This window comes from Cyprinodon variegatus, unplaced genomic scaffold (genome assembly GCF_000732505.1).
Source record: "Cyprinodon variegatus isolate N-32 unplaced genomic scaffold, C_variegatus-1.0 Scaffold330, whole genome shotgun sequence".
NCBI lineage: Eukaryota > Metazoa > Chordata > Actinopteri > Cyprinodontiformes > Cyprinodontidae > Cyprinodon > Cyprinodon variegatus.
The window spans coordinates 225,854-240,511 of record NW_015150783.1 but is presented as its reverse complement, the minus strand read 5'-3'; the positions used below and the strand labels follow the sequence as shown (position 1 = coordinate 240,511).

At 36.9% G+C, this 14,658-nt stretch overlaps 1 protein-coding gene across 7 annotated transcripts in view; it reads right to left on the bottom strand.

The window, feature by feature from the left end:
* Nucleotides 1-728: 728 nt before the first annotated feature.
* wscd2 (WSC domain containing 2) overlaps nt 729-14,658 on the bottom strand; it is a 53,171-nt gene continuing 39,241 nt past the window's right edge. For all 7 annotated transcript variants that reach the window (XM_015385046.1, XM_015385049.1, XM_015385044.1 and 4 more), the window contains 5 exons: nt 12,475-12,596; nt 12,228-12,402; nt 9,051-9,215; nt 8,764-8,964; nt 729-2,361 (listed from right to left, as the gene is read on the bottom strand). In XM_015385046.1, the coding sequence (XP_015240532.1) occupies nt 2,009-2,361; nt 8,764-8,964; nt 9,051-9,215; nt 12,228-12,402; nt 12,475-12,596 (1,016 nt within the window). In that variant the 3' untranslated portion in view covers nt 729-2,008. The remainder of the gene's footprint in view (nt 2,362-8,763; nt 8,965-9,050; nt 9,216-12,227; nt 12,403-12,474; nt 12,597-14,658) is intronic.

Sequence of the window (14,658 nt, the reverse complement as noted above, 5' to 3'; positions counted from 1 at the left end):
AACGATCCAACCCCGCATTAGCGGAAGAGGATGGATGAAGAAGTATTGTGATTTATACTTCAGAAACTTTTTTTCTTAGAGTGGAAGATTTCATTGCAAATCCTTGACTACTCCTTCCTCTAAGGCATAGACATGTGGTTTGACTTTATGATCTGGTTGAACTGTAAAGTGCCTTGAGATGACTTGTATTGTGAATTGGCGCTATATAAATAAACTGAATTGAATTGGTACAGAAGCCAATTTCTTCTAGCTACTCCACAAAATGGGCTAGACAAGAGAACAAGTAATTCAAATAAGACAAATGGCTGTATTCTAAAAAGAAAATGAAATAACATGTATATATCATATATAAAAAATAATAATAATAAAACAAAAATAATATATATATATATATATATATATATATATATATATATATATATAATTGCTCATGGTAAGTTAAAAACAAATGAAAAGTGACAATAAGGCTGAACGGAAAAGGGCTTTATCCTGCTACCAACAAAGAAGATGGAAATTGAGCTATATATTATATATTGTCTTTGGGTGAACAGCTTAATTTTTTTTAGATTTTGGTGCTGAAGTGAAAGCTTTATATATTCTAAAGGTTTTTTTTTTTTTTTTACTTCTATACTCTTCAGATTTTGCTGATATGTTTAAAGGCCATCGATACATTGAACTGTAATTTCATAAGAAAAATTGGACAAAAAAAAAAAAACACCTCTTCAGCTTATTCCTTTATTGTGTCTTTTTACCTTACATTCAGTTCATGGAAAATACATTCAGATATGACACCTGCTCTGAAAGTGCCAGCTTGTCAATGATAGCCGAAACCAATACAACTTAGAGCATATGTTGAAAAGAGAAACAGCTTCTCCCATTTGTTCATTTTAATACAAATATTTCTCAAGTGTCAGCATATAATATAAAAATATATTATTTATAATACTATACTGAAAATGGAAGTCAGTTAAAACCTTTTGGCTATAGGGGATCCCCCAGCATTGTTCATTGTATTTCTTTTTATACAATTATGTATTTCTAAAGTTGTGACAAATAATACAGATTAATTTTTTAGATATTTGACTGTCGACACACTATCCTTGTCTATTTATTTTCATAATTAACAATTAAATGACTAAAAGTTTTTAACAGCTTTCTTCAAAAGCAATGAAAAAAATAAAACCTACATCTATAATAACACATTAAGGTGATCTTCAACCTACAGGGAAACTTTGATAATTCAGGTAATCTTTGGGGAAGGTGTTGCACAGTGTAGTGCTTTTTGGATTCCTTTTGTAGCATTAAATCCAGTGTTTAAAAAGAGAAAAAAATCAAAATACAAATCTGTCAGCTTGTGCAGTGCACCACAAACATGAATGCATTTAAGGAAAATAAAAGAAAAGACCTATAGGTCTACTTTGGAAACATTGTCATCAGTGATTTAGCATCTATCCTCTCAGGTTACAATATTTTAAAGATCGGAGACATTTACATTTAAAACAGCTTTTAATGCTGGAGCAATGCAAAATAGGCATGTTGATTTGTCTTTAAAAGTTTTATTTTTTGCACAAAACAGACTTATTCAACAGACTTTACAGTACTGTTTTCTCCAACTTGTGCTAAATGCTATTGAAAACACATCATTCAGCACATCCCAAAAGAGGAGCTTTGCTGCAGTTGTAGGTTTTGTACCTTCTTGATAATAAGGCATGTACACATGCCTACACAGCACATGTGCATAGAGCAAGGAGTGCTTTATAAATAGGAAAACACAAACATCTCCAGAAAAAGTTATGCAAGTGGAAATTATGCAAGTATGACAAACAAACCAAGATCAGAGACAAATAAGTATAGAAGCAAATATCTCACTATATTTTTAAATTAATCAAAAAAATAATCCTGAAAAAAACTTGGAAAAAACTAAACCCAACAATATGTGGTGCCCTGTCTATTGACAGAAAAGTATTCTTAAAAGGAGGGGAAAAAAACTAAATTGGATTCACATTTATCATCTTGGCATATATTCCACAGGAACTCCAGACATTTTTCTTTTCTTCAAAGCAGCGTCTACAGTCCTGATCAGTTCATCAATATTCAAACGCATCTCTGGAGTATATGGGTCATACTCCAGCTTACGAAGCCCCGAACGTTTGAAGTTTCCATCCTTTTGGCCCTCGACACAGAGCAACCTATCTTCTGAGACCTTCAGGCCAAGAAACTGGACCATCCCCTTGAGCTGGGAAAAAAGGTCTCTCTTCAGATCCTCAAAGTGGACGACATGGACATTTTTCCCATAAGTCAACCAGTCCAAGGTATGAGAAGCCCACCAAGGGGCATAGTTCTTGACAAACTCAGGCCACTCTGGAAGACAAAACGTATAGATAGAATGTGATTGTCAGGGTTCCCCTTCGTTATAAAAGTTACTACTGTAAAACATTTGTGTAATAAATCATTTAGATTTTTATTTAAAAGTTTAAATTGCACCAATAAAGAAAACAATTCCTCAGAAAAATATTCAAATCAGACACAACCAAAAATCTTGTAGATGAGAATTTAAATAGACCTGATAATTTATCTCCAGCTTCTTAGAAGACAACATGAGACCAATAGACAAATATTTGCATAAGTTTTACATAAGGGTAAGCCAAAAACAATCACTGATAAAGAAGCTACCTTTTAAGAGTGGTGTATTCAAGCATGTTATTGACAAGCTTAGTGGGAAAAAAAAAAAAAAAGATTTGTGAAGTAAAATGCGCATAGGCAGCAACAGTAAGTCCAACCCCGAGAGGATTATAAAGCACAGTATATTCAAGAGTTTGCAGTAGATTTACAAGACATGGACTGCAGCTGTGGCTAGACATGCAGCAGTTTAAAGTCTGTATTTGGATTTAATAATGTTTGCATTACACTTGAAATCACAATCCCAGGGTGTGAGGGAATAGTTGAAAAGCTGTGTTTCCATAGTCCGTGCTAATTTGGGGTGTCATGTCCTCAGCTGGTGTTGGTCTCTGTGTTTTCTTAAGTTGATAGTCAGCACAGCCATTATTAACACACATTTGCACACTTGAGCATCAAGTCATCCTGATAACAGGCTTTAGACACCAATTGGACTTTTAAGCAGGACTTGTCACCCTGTCACAATCCTTCAAGAAGCAATACTTCAATGAGCACGCTGTTAATGTGCATTATTGGCCACAAAATTGATTTGAGCCTAACAATCAAGAGAATGTCAAGTGGATGACTAGCTAGCTGAAATAAGCAACCCGAGCTTCCCCAACACCTCAAACGAGAATCCAGGCCACACCGCACTGATGTAGTGATTCATCAATAAAGTCCATATACTGTATAGTAAGAGAACATACTTTTCAGTGAGCTTACATTTATGTATTAAAAATCTATTTGCTATTAGGTTGAGAGATAGCCAGATACATCGGCCAGCTGGTATTAGAATTTTATCACTTGCATCGTTATCAGCTGATATGTGCATACGTTAGCCTATTCATCAGTGCGTTCAGCAGACATGTCTTAAGACCAGGTGAATTAAATGCACTGCAGCTATCTCCTTCTGCTAATCTTTGTTAATGTTTTGTTAATAAATGTCTTATTTTTTATAATCCTGTCATTTTTATAGTATAAATAGAGAGAGGAAAGGCAATATCAGCTTCCACGTCAGAATAGTCTGTATCGTCATCACCCTATAAAAACCTGTATCTGTGGTCTCTAGTCAGATGTACGATTTTAAGTTTTCAGAGGAAGGGAAATTGCTACTTAATTAGCTGTAGGCCATCTTAAAGAAAAAAAATATATAAAAACTGAAATATTTCCCTATGTAATATAATTGTTGCATTTTATAGTAGTTTTAATTTTTGGATGATGTTTCTAAAATAAAGAAATCTTTCACAATGATTTCAATTTATTAGGATGATTTTGTGGCTACAGGATGACAGTAATCATTTCATAACATTATATTCTTCCCTTTAAAGTATTTCCCTGGTTTTGGGTTTCTAAATTTATTTATCAGATAATAGCCTTTACTTGAAATGACTAAGCAGAAGGTGTGCGTGTGAAATGAATAAAAGGGGAAATGAGGAGTGTCAAGCAATGCACTGATGTGGTTAAGGATTTCAGGTCTGTTGCAATTTGGGGCCTGGTGTGTTAAGTAGTTCCTGAAGTGTAAAATAGACATTTTAGTTATCGGTAAAACTGCAGCCAACTTGCAGTAAAAGTCTTCTTCTTGCAACTTTCCTGAATTGTAATACTTTGGCCATTAAAAAGCGGCAGCTGGCAGGTGCTGTGCTGCGTCAGAGATAGCTGCTGAGAGTTTGATATTAAAGTTTAAACCAGCTGAGTTTGCAGCGCTGCCCTAAAAATGAATGACTGTGGCAGCTTTATAATTGCAGATGGGGCGTTAAAATTCCTGTAAAAATATGTAAAAGAAGAACAAGTAATTATTCTATAGATAGATTGATTGACTTTATTGATCTCACATCGGAGAAATTTACTTGGTACATCAGCTCGTATAGTTAAAAGAGAGAAGGTGCCGAAGGAACAAAAATGTGTTTGAAAGAGGTGCATAGCGGACATTTGGTTAATCTGGATACCATTTGGTTTGGTAGATTTTTGCTTGCTTAGCTCTCTTTTAGATTCACAATATTACAAAAAATGCACATTTTAGAAAAAAAAAAAGTTTTATCCTAATCATTGAATGCTTGATGAGACCCTGGAGTTGTTTTTGAGAAGGAAGTCCAGCTTCAAGAAGAGAAAGAGAAGCATTTTGCTGCGGAGAGTAAACATGAATAAGAGAGATGAAAGGAAAATATCTGATTTGATGGTATGAAGATAAGCACTTTGATTAAAGACATTATATTGATTCAGAAATAATCAGTATTGGAAGTTTTTCTCTTTCTTGGCAGAAAATCTCAGGTGAGCAACCATTAATAAAAAAAACTAAACAAAAAACTAAACAGAGATATAGCACAGCAACAAGACTATCTATGATGTCCCTTTTTTCCATGTTAAATTAATGTCTCCTTTTCCTATTTGCAGTATCACGGGGTACCTCTTTAGCCTCCATCAACCATAACACTTAAATTCTTTATTGCTAAAAAGAAATCAGCATCAGACTTACTTTGTCTATCATTCTGGTAATCAAAAACAAATCGGATTGGATTCAGACAGGTTAGGATGAGAGGAGAAAAAAAAAAGTTTAAAGCAACTCCAATTTTTTTTAACGTACAAGGGGAGCTAGACCTGTAACTTTCAGGTTTGTTCTCAGCATCCAAGTCTGTTCTCCTCCCAAAAGGTATTCTAGTTCCAATCAGCCATGTTCCTGCATCACCAGTTTATTGTCAAATAAATTATTTCAACGTTTACTGCTTGAGTCTATTGAACTATCCGGTCTCCAGATTCTATCCAGGCATTACAGTTGCATGTAAAGACGAAGCTGCATTAACCCCTCTAAATTAAATCCTAAACCAGAGAACAAAAATATCTGAGCAAGTATTATATCTGTTTTGCTGAAAAAACGACTTTCAGCTTAGTTAGCTTTCTTGTTAAAGGGGATCTTTCAGAAGGGTAACCCACACAGAGCGAAGTGTTGTATGGTGACCTGAAAAAACATTCAATATTTCTCAAATTAAGCTCATACTGGGGTCAAAAGTTACACAGTGCTGCTATAATGATTATCTAACAACTTACAAAATTGTGCCATGCATTTGTTAGCTTTACGCCCCACAGTGTTTGAAATTTTGTTCAAACTTCCCATTTTACTTTATTCAGGGGCATCAGGATAGAGGGGAGTGACATCTAATATTTGCTAAACTTCAGGAATTTACTTGTTTATTAAAAAAAAGTAATTAAAATTTTTCTTTGGGGGGAAAATGTGAATAAGATCAAAGGACACCACTGCCTCTGAAAAACACTAAATATTGTGGTGAGCATTGGACTGTCCAGATTAGTCTCAGTGTAACTGTTAGACAGCCTTCTCTGTTGGGAGTATATCAAATCATACAAGGTGAGCTCTAATGCTGATGATCTGCCTGGAGTTGTTCTTTCTATTCGAAGTGGCAGCTGTCAAAAAAAGAAAAATGTCTGAACTGATGTCACTGCATGATTTGCCCAACAACAAAAGGAGGAAACGCTCATTTGGAATGGCAGGCCAAATGTGCTGATGCTCTGACAAAGATAGACAACTGCTGGGTAGGCAACTCTCCAGCCTCTGGAAAATCAATGGAACATCACAAAAAGCCAAAGAGACTGCAAATGAGTGAGACAAAACCAGCTGTCATGGTTACAGAGTAGCAGTAAGGTGGGTGGATGTGGAGAGATCCTCATACAGTGTGTGTGAATAGTACAGGATATAAAAGCCAATAGAAATTATATACATTTATTCAGTTGTTAAGGAATGAGGGAGTTTAACTTGACTCAACTGCATCATTACGCTGTTGGACATTACACAACAACTCGTGCGATTAGGTAATCCACATTTCAGTGTCTTCCAAAATGTATTCCAACCCTATTTGTTAAGTTAAAACCACAAACCTATATATTTTTATTGGTATTAAATGTGATAGACTAACACAAAGTAATGCATAACCATGAAGCAAAAGGACAGTTATATGCCTTTTCATTCAGTGTATTTTCTTCTTGTTATCAATGTATCTCTACTTCAGTCAGATTAGTCACATATCATCTTTGACACCAAATTGCCACAGATTCTCAAATGGATTGAGGCGTGGATTGAGATTAAACCCAATGGTGTTCACTTCAGTCCTTGAGGGTTATTGCTTCGTATGAATTAAATGTAATCCTGCTCTGACAATGGAGTTTCAAATAGTCTCACCAGCTCCTCAGCATAATATTGATCTTTACAGGAACCTGCTTATAACCCACTCATTGGCTGTGCTAAGACAGGTCAACCTGCAAGACACCAGACCTTTGCTGAATGACTTTAGAAACTCCTGACTAGAAATATGAAATATTCCACTGTGGCCATGGCTGTCTGCTTAGGGTCATTGCTCTATGTTAGTAAAACACACCCACAACAATGTGCAGCAAACACCATACTTTGTAGTTTGATTTGAACAGAACCCTACCCCACACACATTGTGGTCTGTATGATGGTGAAAATAAGCATATGAAAAATCTGCACCATTATCAGTCTAATTTACATTAATGCACCAATCTCTGTCTGCCCACCACATATACAGTGGAGTCGTACTGTATGTAGGCGTTTGCCCTGCAGCTGGATGGTTGTCGGTTAAAGCCCAGGCTCCGGCTTTCAGTGTCGTTTTGTCCTTGGGCAACGCACTTTAACTACATTGCCTTCTGAAGAGGGTCGGATGGACTGGTGGTGCCAGTGTCTGGCAGCCTTGCCTTTGTTCTGTCAGTGAGCCCAGGGCAGTTGTGGCTACAATGTAGTTTGCCACCATCAGTGTGAGTGTGTGTGCGTGAATGACTGTGTGAGGCAATTCTGGCAGTCTTCTGACTTGAAAAAGCGCTATGTAAGTGCAGACTATTTAAATTTACCATTCTACCATAAAATCATCTTGAAACACGCTGAGCATTCTACTGTAATGTGACAAAAAAAGAAAAAATATATATATGTTAAGGTTAGGCATGCCATAAGACACTGTAAACAATACAGGGGTGAAGAATATTCAGGCTGTGGGATGTCTGTGATTCATGCGGTGTCCCATTGACTCATGCTGTAAATAGGCCGAGCTTTGGTTAAGGCAGCGTCGTTTATAAAAGCTTACATTTGTGGAACACTGTCGAAACCATCAACATGTGATTACAGATGTGCGTGGAAAAAAGACTCAATATTGTGACAGAACAGTTTTTGGAAGTAGACAAAAGATTTTTTTTTTTCATACGTGTGGCTGATTAATGGAAAGTTACAAAATTACAACTTTAATACGTCAAAATGCTTCTTTTTAAAAATCAGCAAATTATTTTTGGATGATAAAAGTACTTTGATGACTCATCAGGATAATTTTGCTGACAATCTAACCCTGAAAGTGAAGTTTACCTACAGGAAAACTTCTTTATCCGTCATTGTTAGTCTTTATGCTGGGCAGAAAATGTTAAGCAACAAATTTGATCAGTTTGAATAGAAACAAACAGACTCACATAGAAATACTTTAAACTCACAGATGAAAAGTTTCCTGTTAAGTGTTAAGAAGAAAATTGTTTTTGTTGAAAAGTTTCAGTTTTCGGTCTTTAATCGATATAGGAACATAGGACAGCTGATACAGCAAGATCCCAGGGTGGAAGTTAGTGCTACACGTTTCACCTGTAGGGATCTAAAAACCTCCAGTCTTAACCCTTTTTTGGGGGGGAGAGCTATTTTGTTATTGAATGTACACAATCCGTGAAGGCATTCAAATCTAACAGGGTACTCTGTGTCTATAAAACATGAATGGTGTTTCACTGATGACAGAACATTGAATGACTAATAATAGTGCCTTGATGGTTCATTGTTTCATTTCTCTAAAACCTTTAAATCCTGTGCAAATGATTGGAATAAAAAAAAAAAACATTTGGCTTGGGTTTGAACCACATTTCCTCAATTTCCTCACCATTATGCATCACTTCTGTATTGACTCAGTTGCTATTTTGCCATTTGCAGTTTTATTCAAAACAAAAGTCAAACCTCCCTTTATTTGTCCACCGTATATAGCTGGTCACATTTCGGTCGGTCAGTCCGTCGATTTGTCCATCCATCCACATTTTAGTAATTAACTAAATTTTTCAGCAGCTTACCTTTTCCTTTCCAGTGTGCCTGTGAGGCAAACCCTATATGCCCACCATATTTGCGGTTAAATTCTGCCATCAGGGCTTTGTAGGGATTACGGATCATGAGGATGCTCGAATCAAAAGCATTGATCTCCTTCCGGCCGCTCTCATGCGTCTTAATGCAGATCGTCCTTCCACTCCGCCAGTGGTCACGCTCCCCTTTAAAGCCTGTGCAACAACACCATCCAGATACAAAATGTATTCAGCAACACAAATTTAAATTTTGAATTATATAATCACATGCTGGAGCATACCTTTGTTATAAAGGGAACCATCAAAGTAATAACTGCCTGTGTAGAAGCCGGTGGCAAGCTCTATAAGGTGGCGAGCCCAGGTGTTGCCTGCCCCAGGGAAACTGGCAAGGGCCACCAGCTGCTTAGTGCGGGCAGGAAGGAAGTGCCGGTCCATGCAGCGGTTATCTGACAGCACATAGTTAACAAGACATATACTTCTCATTACCGATTTTTAAATTGAATTAAACATTTATGCACTGAAGTTGTGATGGCTGGGAACATAAAAAAGGTCAAGATGACGATATTTTGTATGGTTGAGTTTGGGTGGTCATTGCATAAAAACACTGTGTGATTGAATTTGAGTTAAAATGGAAGTTGGGGTTAAAACAGCAGTGCAAGTCAGAGTTCAACTTCTCAGAACTTCCCTTCTAACATCAGCTTTTTTTTTCTTTTTTTTTTTGTTCTCACCACAATGAACATTTTGCTTTGTTTACTTAAGTGCTATTCTGCTTAATCAAGCCACAGCTGTCTGCTGCCATAGGAAAACACTTCCCTCAACAACACAGACTGGAAGGGAATACAAGGAAACCATAAGAAATACTTCATTATCGTCAGATCAGCTTTGGGTTTTTTTCTTTTTTACAAAAACAGGTAGTAAGATATATTGAATAAGCACATTTGTGTTTAAGTCTACCCAGGGAAGTTGGTACAAGAAAGAAGGATATCACAGATAAATATATATTTATACCACTTTTATATAAGAATAATATTTTGCAGGATTGGAGTACTTGACTTTATTTGGGAGGTCTTACTCTGGATGAATGACATTTGCAGAGGGCTCTTTGTGGCTTAAAGCTTGGGGCTCTTTTAATTTATATCCATGCTTCACTGTGTTCAGAGCATGGAGTTCTAAGTGAACACATGCTAAACAAATTATAATTACATTGAACTTAATTTTCCATGCCACCCAGTGGCAGCAAAGTCTTACTGTAACGATTAAATGTAACAAGTGGATGGTTCAATGCAGTCCAGCTCAAAGTTGGTTCCAAAAATTTTAAGTTGGAGAACGAATATACCCAGTGCTCTTTATTTCTAGAAGCAACTATCTAAAAAAAAAAAAAACCTGAGTTTTGCAGACATGTTGTCACCTTTAAATTAGACAATATATTATAATGCTTTTCCACAAAGATTATAACTTTTTTCCTCAAATAGGTTCTTCTTTTTGCCAATTATTAGCTTTAATTCTGCATTGTTCTTCTTTTTCTATGCAGCCAAGAGTTTGATCCAACAAAGGATTGTAATTTAAATAAAATGTATACACTCTCCGGCCACTTTATTAGGTACACCTGTCCAACTGCTTGTTAACACTTAATTTTTAAGCAGCGAATCACATGGCGACAACTCAGTGCACTTAGGCATGTAGACATGGTCAAGACAATCTCCTGCAGTTCAAACCGAGCATCAGTATGGGGAAGGAAGGTGATTTGAGTGAACTTTGAACGTGGCATGATTGTTGGTGCCAGAAGGGCTGGTCTGAGTATTTCAGAAACTGCTGATCTACTGGGATTTTCACGCACAACCATCTCTAGGGTTTACAGAGAATGGTCCGAAAAACAAAAAACATCCAGTGAGCGGCAGTTCTGTGGGCGGAAATGCCTTGTTGATGCCAGAGGTCAGAGGAGAATGGCCAGACTGGTTCGAGCTGATAGAAGGGCAACAGTGACTCAAATAACCACCCGTTACAACCAAGGTGGGCTGAAGAGCATCTCTGAACGCACAGTACGTCGAACTTTGAGGCAGATGGGCTACAGCAGCAGAAGACCACACCGGGTGCCACTCTTTTCAGCTAAGAACAGGAAACTGAGGCTACAATTTGCACAAGCTCATCGAAATTGGACAATAGAAGATTGGAAAAACGTTGCCTGGTCTGATGAGTCTCGATTTCTGCTGCGACATTCGGATGGTAGGGTCAGAATTTGGCGTCTACAACATGAAAGCATGGATCCATCCTGCCTTGTATCAACGGTTCAGGCTGGTGGTGGTGGTGTCATGGTGTGGGGAATATTTTCTTGGCACTCTTTGGGCCCCTTGGTACCAATTGAGCATCGTTGCAACGCCACAGTCTACCTGAGTATTGTTGCTGACCATGTCCATCCCTTTATGACCACAATGTACCCAACTTCTGATGGCTACTTTCAGCAGGATAATGCGCCATGTCATAAAGCTGGAATCATCTCAGACTGGTTTCTGGAACATGACAATAAGGAATGCTTCCAGCACCTTGTTGAATCTATACCACGAAGAATTGAGGCAGTTCTGAAGGCAAAAGGGGGTCCAACCCGTTACTAGCATGGGGTACCTAATAAATTGGCCGGTGAGTGTATATTTAACTAATCAGATATTTCTTATGAGTCTAGATAATTGAGAAGTAAAACAGAATCTTGGTAATAAATTCTAAACCTTTAAGCAATCTGATTTTCTACATGTTCATACTTTCTTAATGGCGAAAAGTAAAAGCTCAGAAATAAGTTTGTGTGGGCGGAATTTATTTGGTAATTCTGGGAATTTTAAATCAAAGCTGAATCCTATTTAAGCTAAATACAAGGCATAAAATACTAACTAAATTGTATGTTATTTCTGCTACTTAAAGATGAGCTTTTTTCCTTCCTCTGTTTTTATCTTATTACCAGGTTTTGCTTCCCTGTGAGGTATGCCAAGGTTGAAAGGGAATATTTCAGGGTGAAAAGCCTTCTGAGACTGTGGAACATAGTTTTTTCCCCACATACTGTCATTTATCAGTGTCTTATTGCCTGAAGAAATCAGATGAGTAAGAAAAATATGCCACAAAGTCAGCTAAGGGAAGATCACTTTAATTCAACCTTGAGCAGAAATAGCACTAAACTTTGTTAACAAAAAGACTACATTTTGAATAAATGTATAAAGTGTTTCACAGAAATTTCAGAAATTGTAACTAGGATTTTTTTTTTGCAATATAGTTGAAGGGTTGTGCATCAACAAAAATAATTTTTATACATGTCATTAAAATCCAATATTTTAAAAAACAGGAACCGTTGCCTCAACAAAGACACCTACATTGAAACTCAACACAGGATGTGGTAAACACCTATTCTTGCTCTATTCTCATCTCTCTTCCACAAACTGCAAGTGACTTTGCAGGCAAGAGACACCAAACCATACCTTGAACCTGTGTCTGGTACACCACAAAGAACTTGTCATTTCCACAGCTTTCAAACTCTTCTCCCGGGCACCGTTGGAGGCACATGTCCTCTTCTTCCAGCTCGTGAAGGGAAAAGAGAGGAGTTGGAAAGCCGCAGTAACATCTCTCTCCAGCCAGAGCTGCCAACGATTTCTCCTGAGGTACAACAAACATCATTTGTAACAGTCCGACAATCTGCACAAGCACACATAAGAGAAGCCCGCTCACCTTTTCTGTGCACATGTCCACACACTTGTCCACAGACATGTTTTGGATGACAGCACTGAAGGGAAGAGCTGCTGTGACATTGTCTGGCCGATGAAAACAGCCCTTAAAAATGGCACTGCCATCTAAAGAAGACAAAAACAAGGCAGTGTCACTCTGTAGCAGGGAAAAAAAAAAAAAACACACAGTGGGGACTCCAGTCTCTTGGTTACTGAGCAAAGCCTCCACCAAATCGACTCCCAGGCACTGACCCCTGATGATGAGATCCCTATGAGACTCTTCGCCATTCCTCAGAGGTCCTGACCCAACAGCAGACAGAGGCACTAACAGTGCTCACAACCCTGAAGTGTGATGATGACCTTTAACAGTAGGTTCTCCATCGGAGCTGAACGATGCACCGTGGACCATCTAAACATGTACAGTCAGAGTTTTTGACGCTCTTAAAAGTTCATGTTTTGCACTTTGAGTGAACAGATGTTTGCCACTTTAAACAGTAATTCCAGCTATTTTGTTTTTATTGTTACAATTTCCATTTTAAATTACTAATCAACACTTTTGTTATTGTAGATGTGCTCACAGTTCTGACAAAAAGTACATCTACATTGATGATGAATTCCTATACAGTTTCTTTATTCAATTAAAATAAAAACACAAATTAGAATTTTTCTTACATTGTAATGGGTTTCAGACATAAATGCTGATCCATGCAATAAAAAAAAAAAACTAGCCTTACTGGGACATCCAATTATGCCTGCGTTTTAGCTAATTAGTTGATTTTAGGTAAAATTGGGGAAGTAGGTGTTGCACTTGAATGTCTGCTAGACATAAAGACTCATATGGCATCTCACCTTCAATAGAAGGAAATAACTTTCCACAATTCCAAAAAGAAAAAGTTAGAAGTAGATGGATACGGATTTGGACTAATAAAATACATTTTGAAAAAACCAGCAGAGAGATTCCTAAAAATGTTCAAAAGGGTAAGAACGTGATTCAGCGACACATTGTAGTCAGCTTAATGGTCTAACCAGCCCCATGCTTCTTTAAGTCAGACTTAGGTTAAGAAGCCTTTAGAAAAAATTGTTTTTGTCCTTGTGGCCGAATAGCTAAAATACTTTTTGACTGATTATAGAACAAACTATTCAACTTGTTCACAAGGGAAGCTGAAAATGTAATTTATGCTTTCAGGACCTAATTTTTTTAATAGGCACCCAGTGAATGAGTATGTTAAACTGGCTTTTTTTATTTATTTTTTTTTTTTTATAAACTTCCCGGCCATTTCCCCTTTTAGGGTTTAGGGTCCCCATTTTAGGGTTATAGTTTGGGTCAGTAGAAAATGGTACACAATGAATTGCTCCAAAAGGAAAATGAGCCTGGATTACATTGGTTTAACACTGTATAGGGTGTTTATTTTTTCTTTCTAACTGCATTTTCATTGTATAAATAAAAAAAAATCCAAACAGCAAGAAGAAAACATTAGCTTTGTTTCCTCATTGATGGCTAGAACAAGCCTCACATGATGAACATGATGATGGCTTGAGGTAAAAACAAGAGCATAAAAGAGCTTGCGCAGCACATTAGTGGAAGGCAAACACGAGGGCAGAAAAGCAGAAATGAAAAAAAAAAAAAAAAAAACAAGATCAGCAAAGCTTTGGTTTGAGATAAGAGCAAATTTTTTATTTTTAAAATAATAAGAAAAAATGTTAAGAGTCGAAGAATGATCTTCAAAGTTAACCTTAGAAGTTTTTTTTTTTTTTTTAGATTTCAAAGAAATTTACAAAAATCATTGGACCAAATCCTCATTTTAGATATAGTGTCATTCAAATCATGTTTATGACCCATTTTAAACTTTGGCAGCAGGTTAAAGTGATGTTTTTTTTTTTGTTTTTTTGTCCTAACACTCAGTAATTTTCCTGCTACATTGCAGCAAGTCAGCAGCAGGCAGTGAATGTTTAACATGCAGAGCACGGTTTTCTTCATAGCTAGAACAGTTCTACCATGAAAGAGGGAAACAACAGAGGAGCCAGCTACAAACTCTGGCAATAACCCAAAAACAAAACAAATGTTTTGACCTCTGCAGACGGCAGTAATTTATATTTTTAAAATAATTTCCATAAAAGTTTTTTTCATGTAAATTAAAAGTGTATTATCATTCTACTTTAAAACTGCTGTACACACACACACACACAC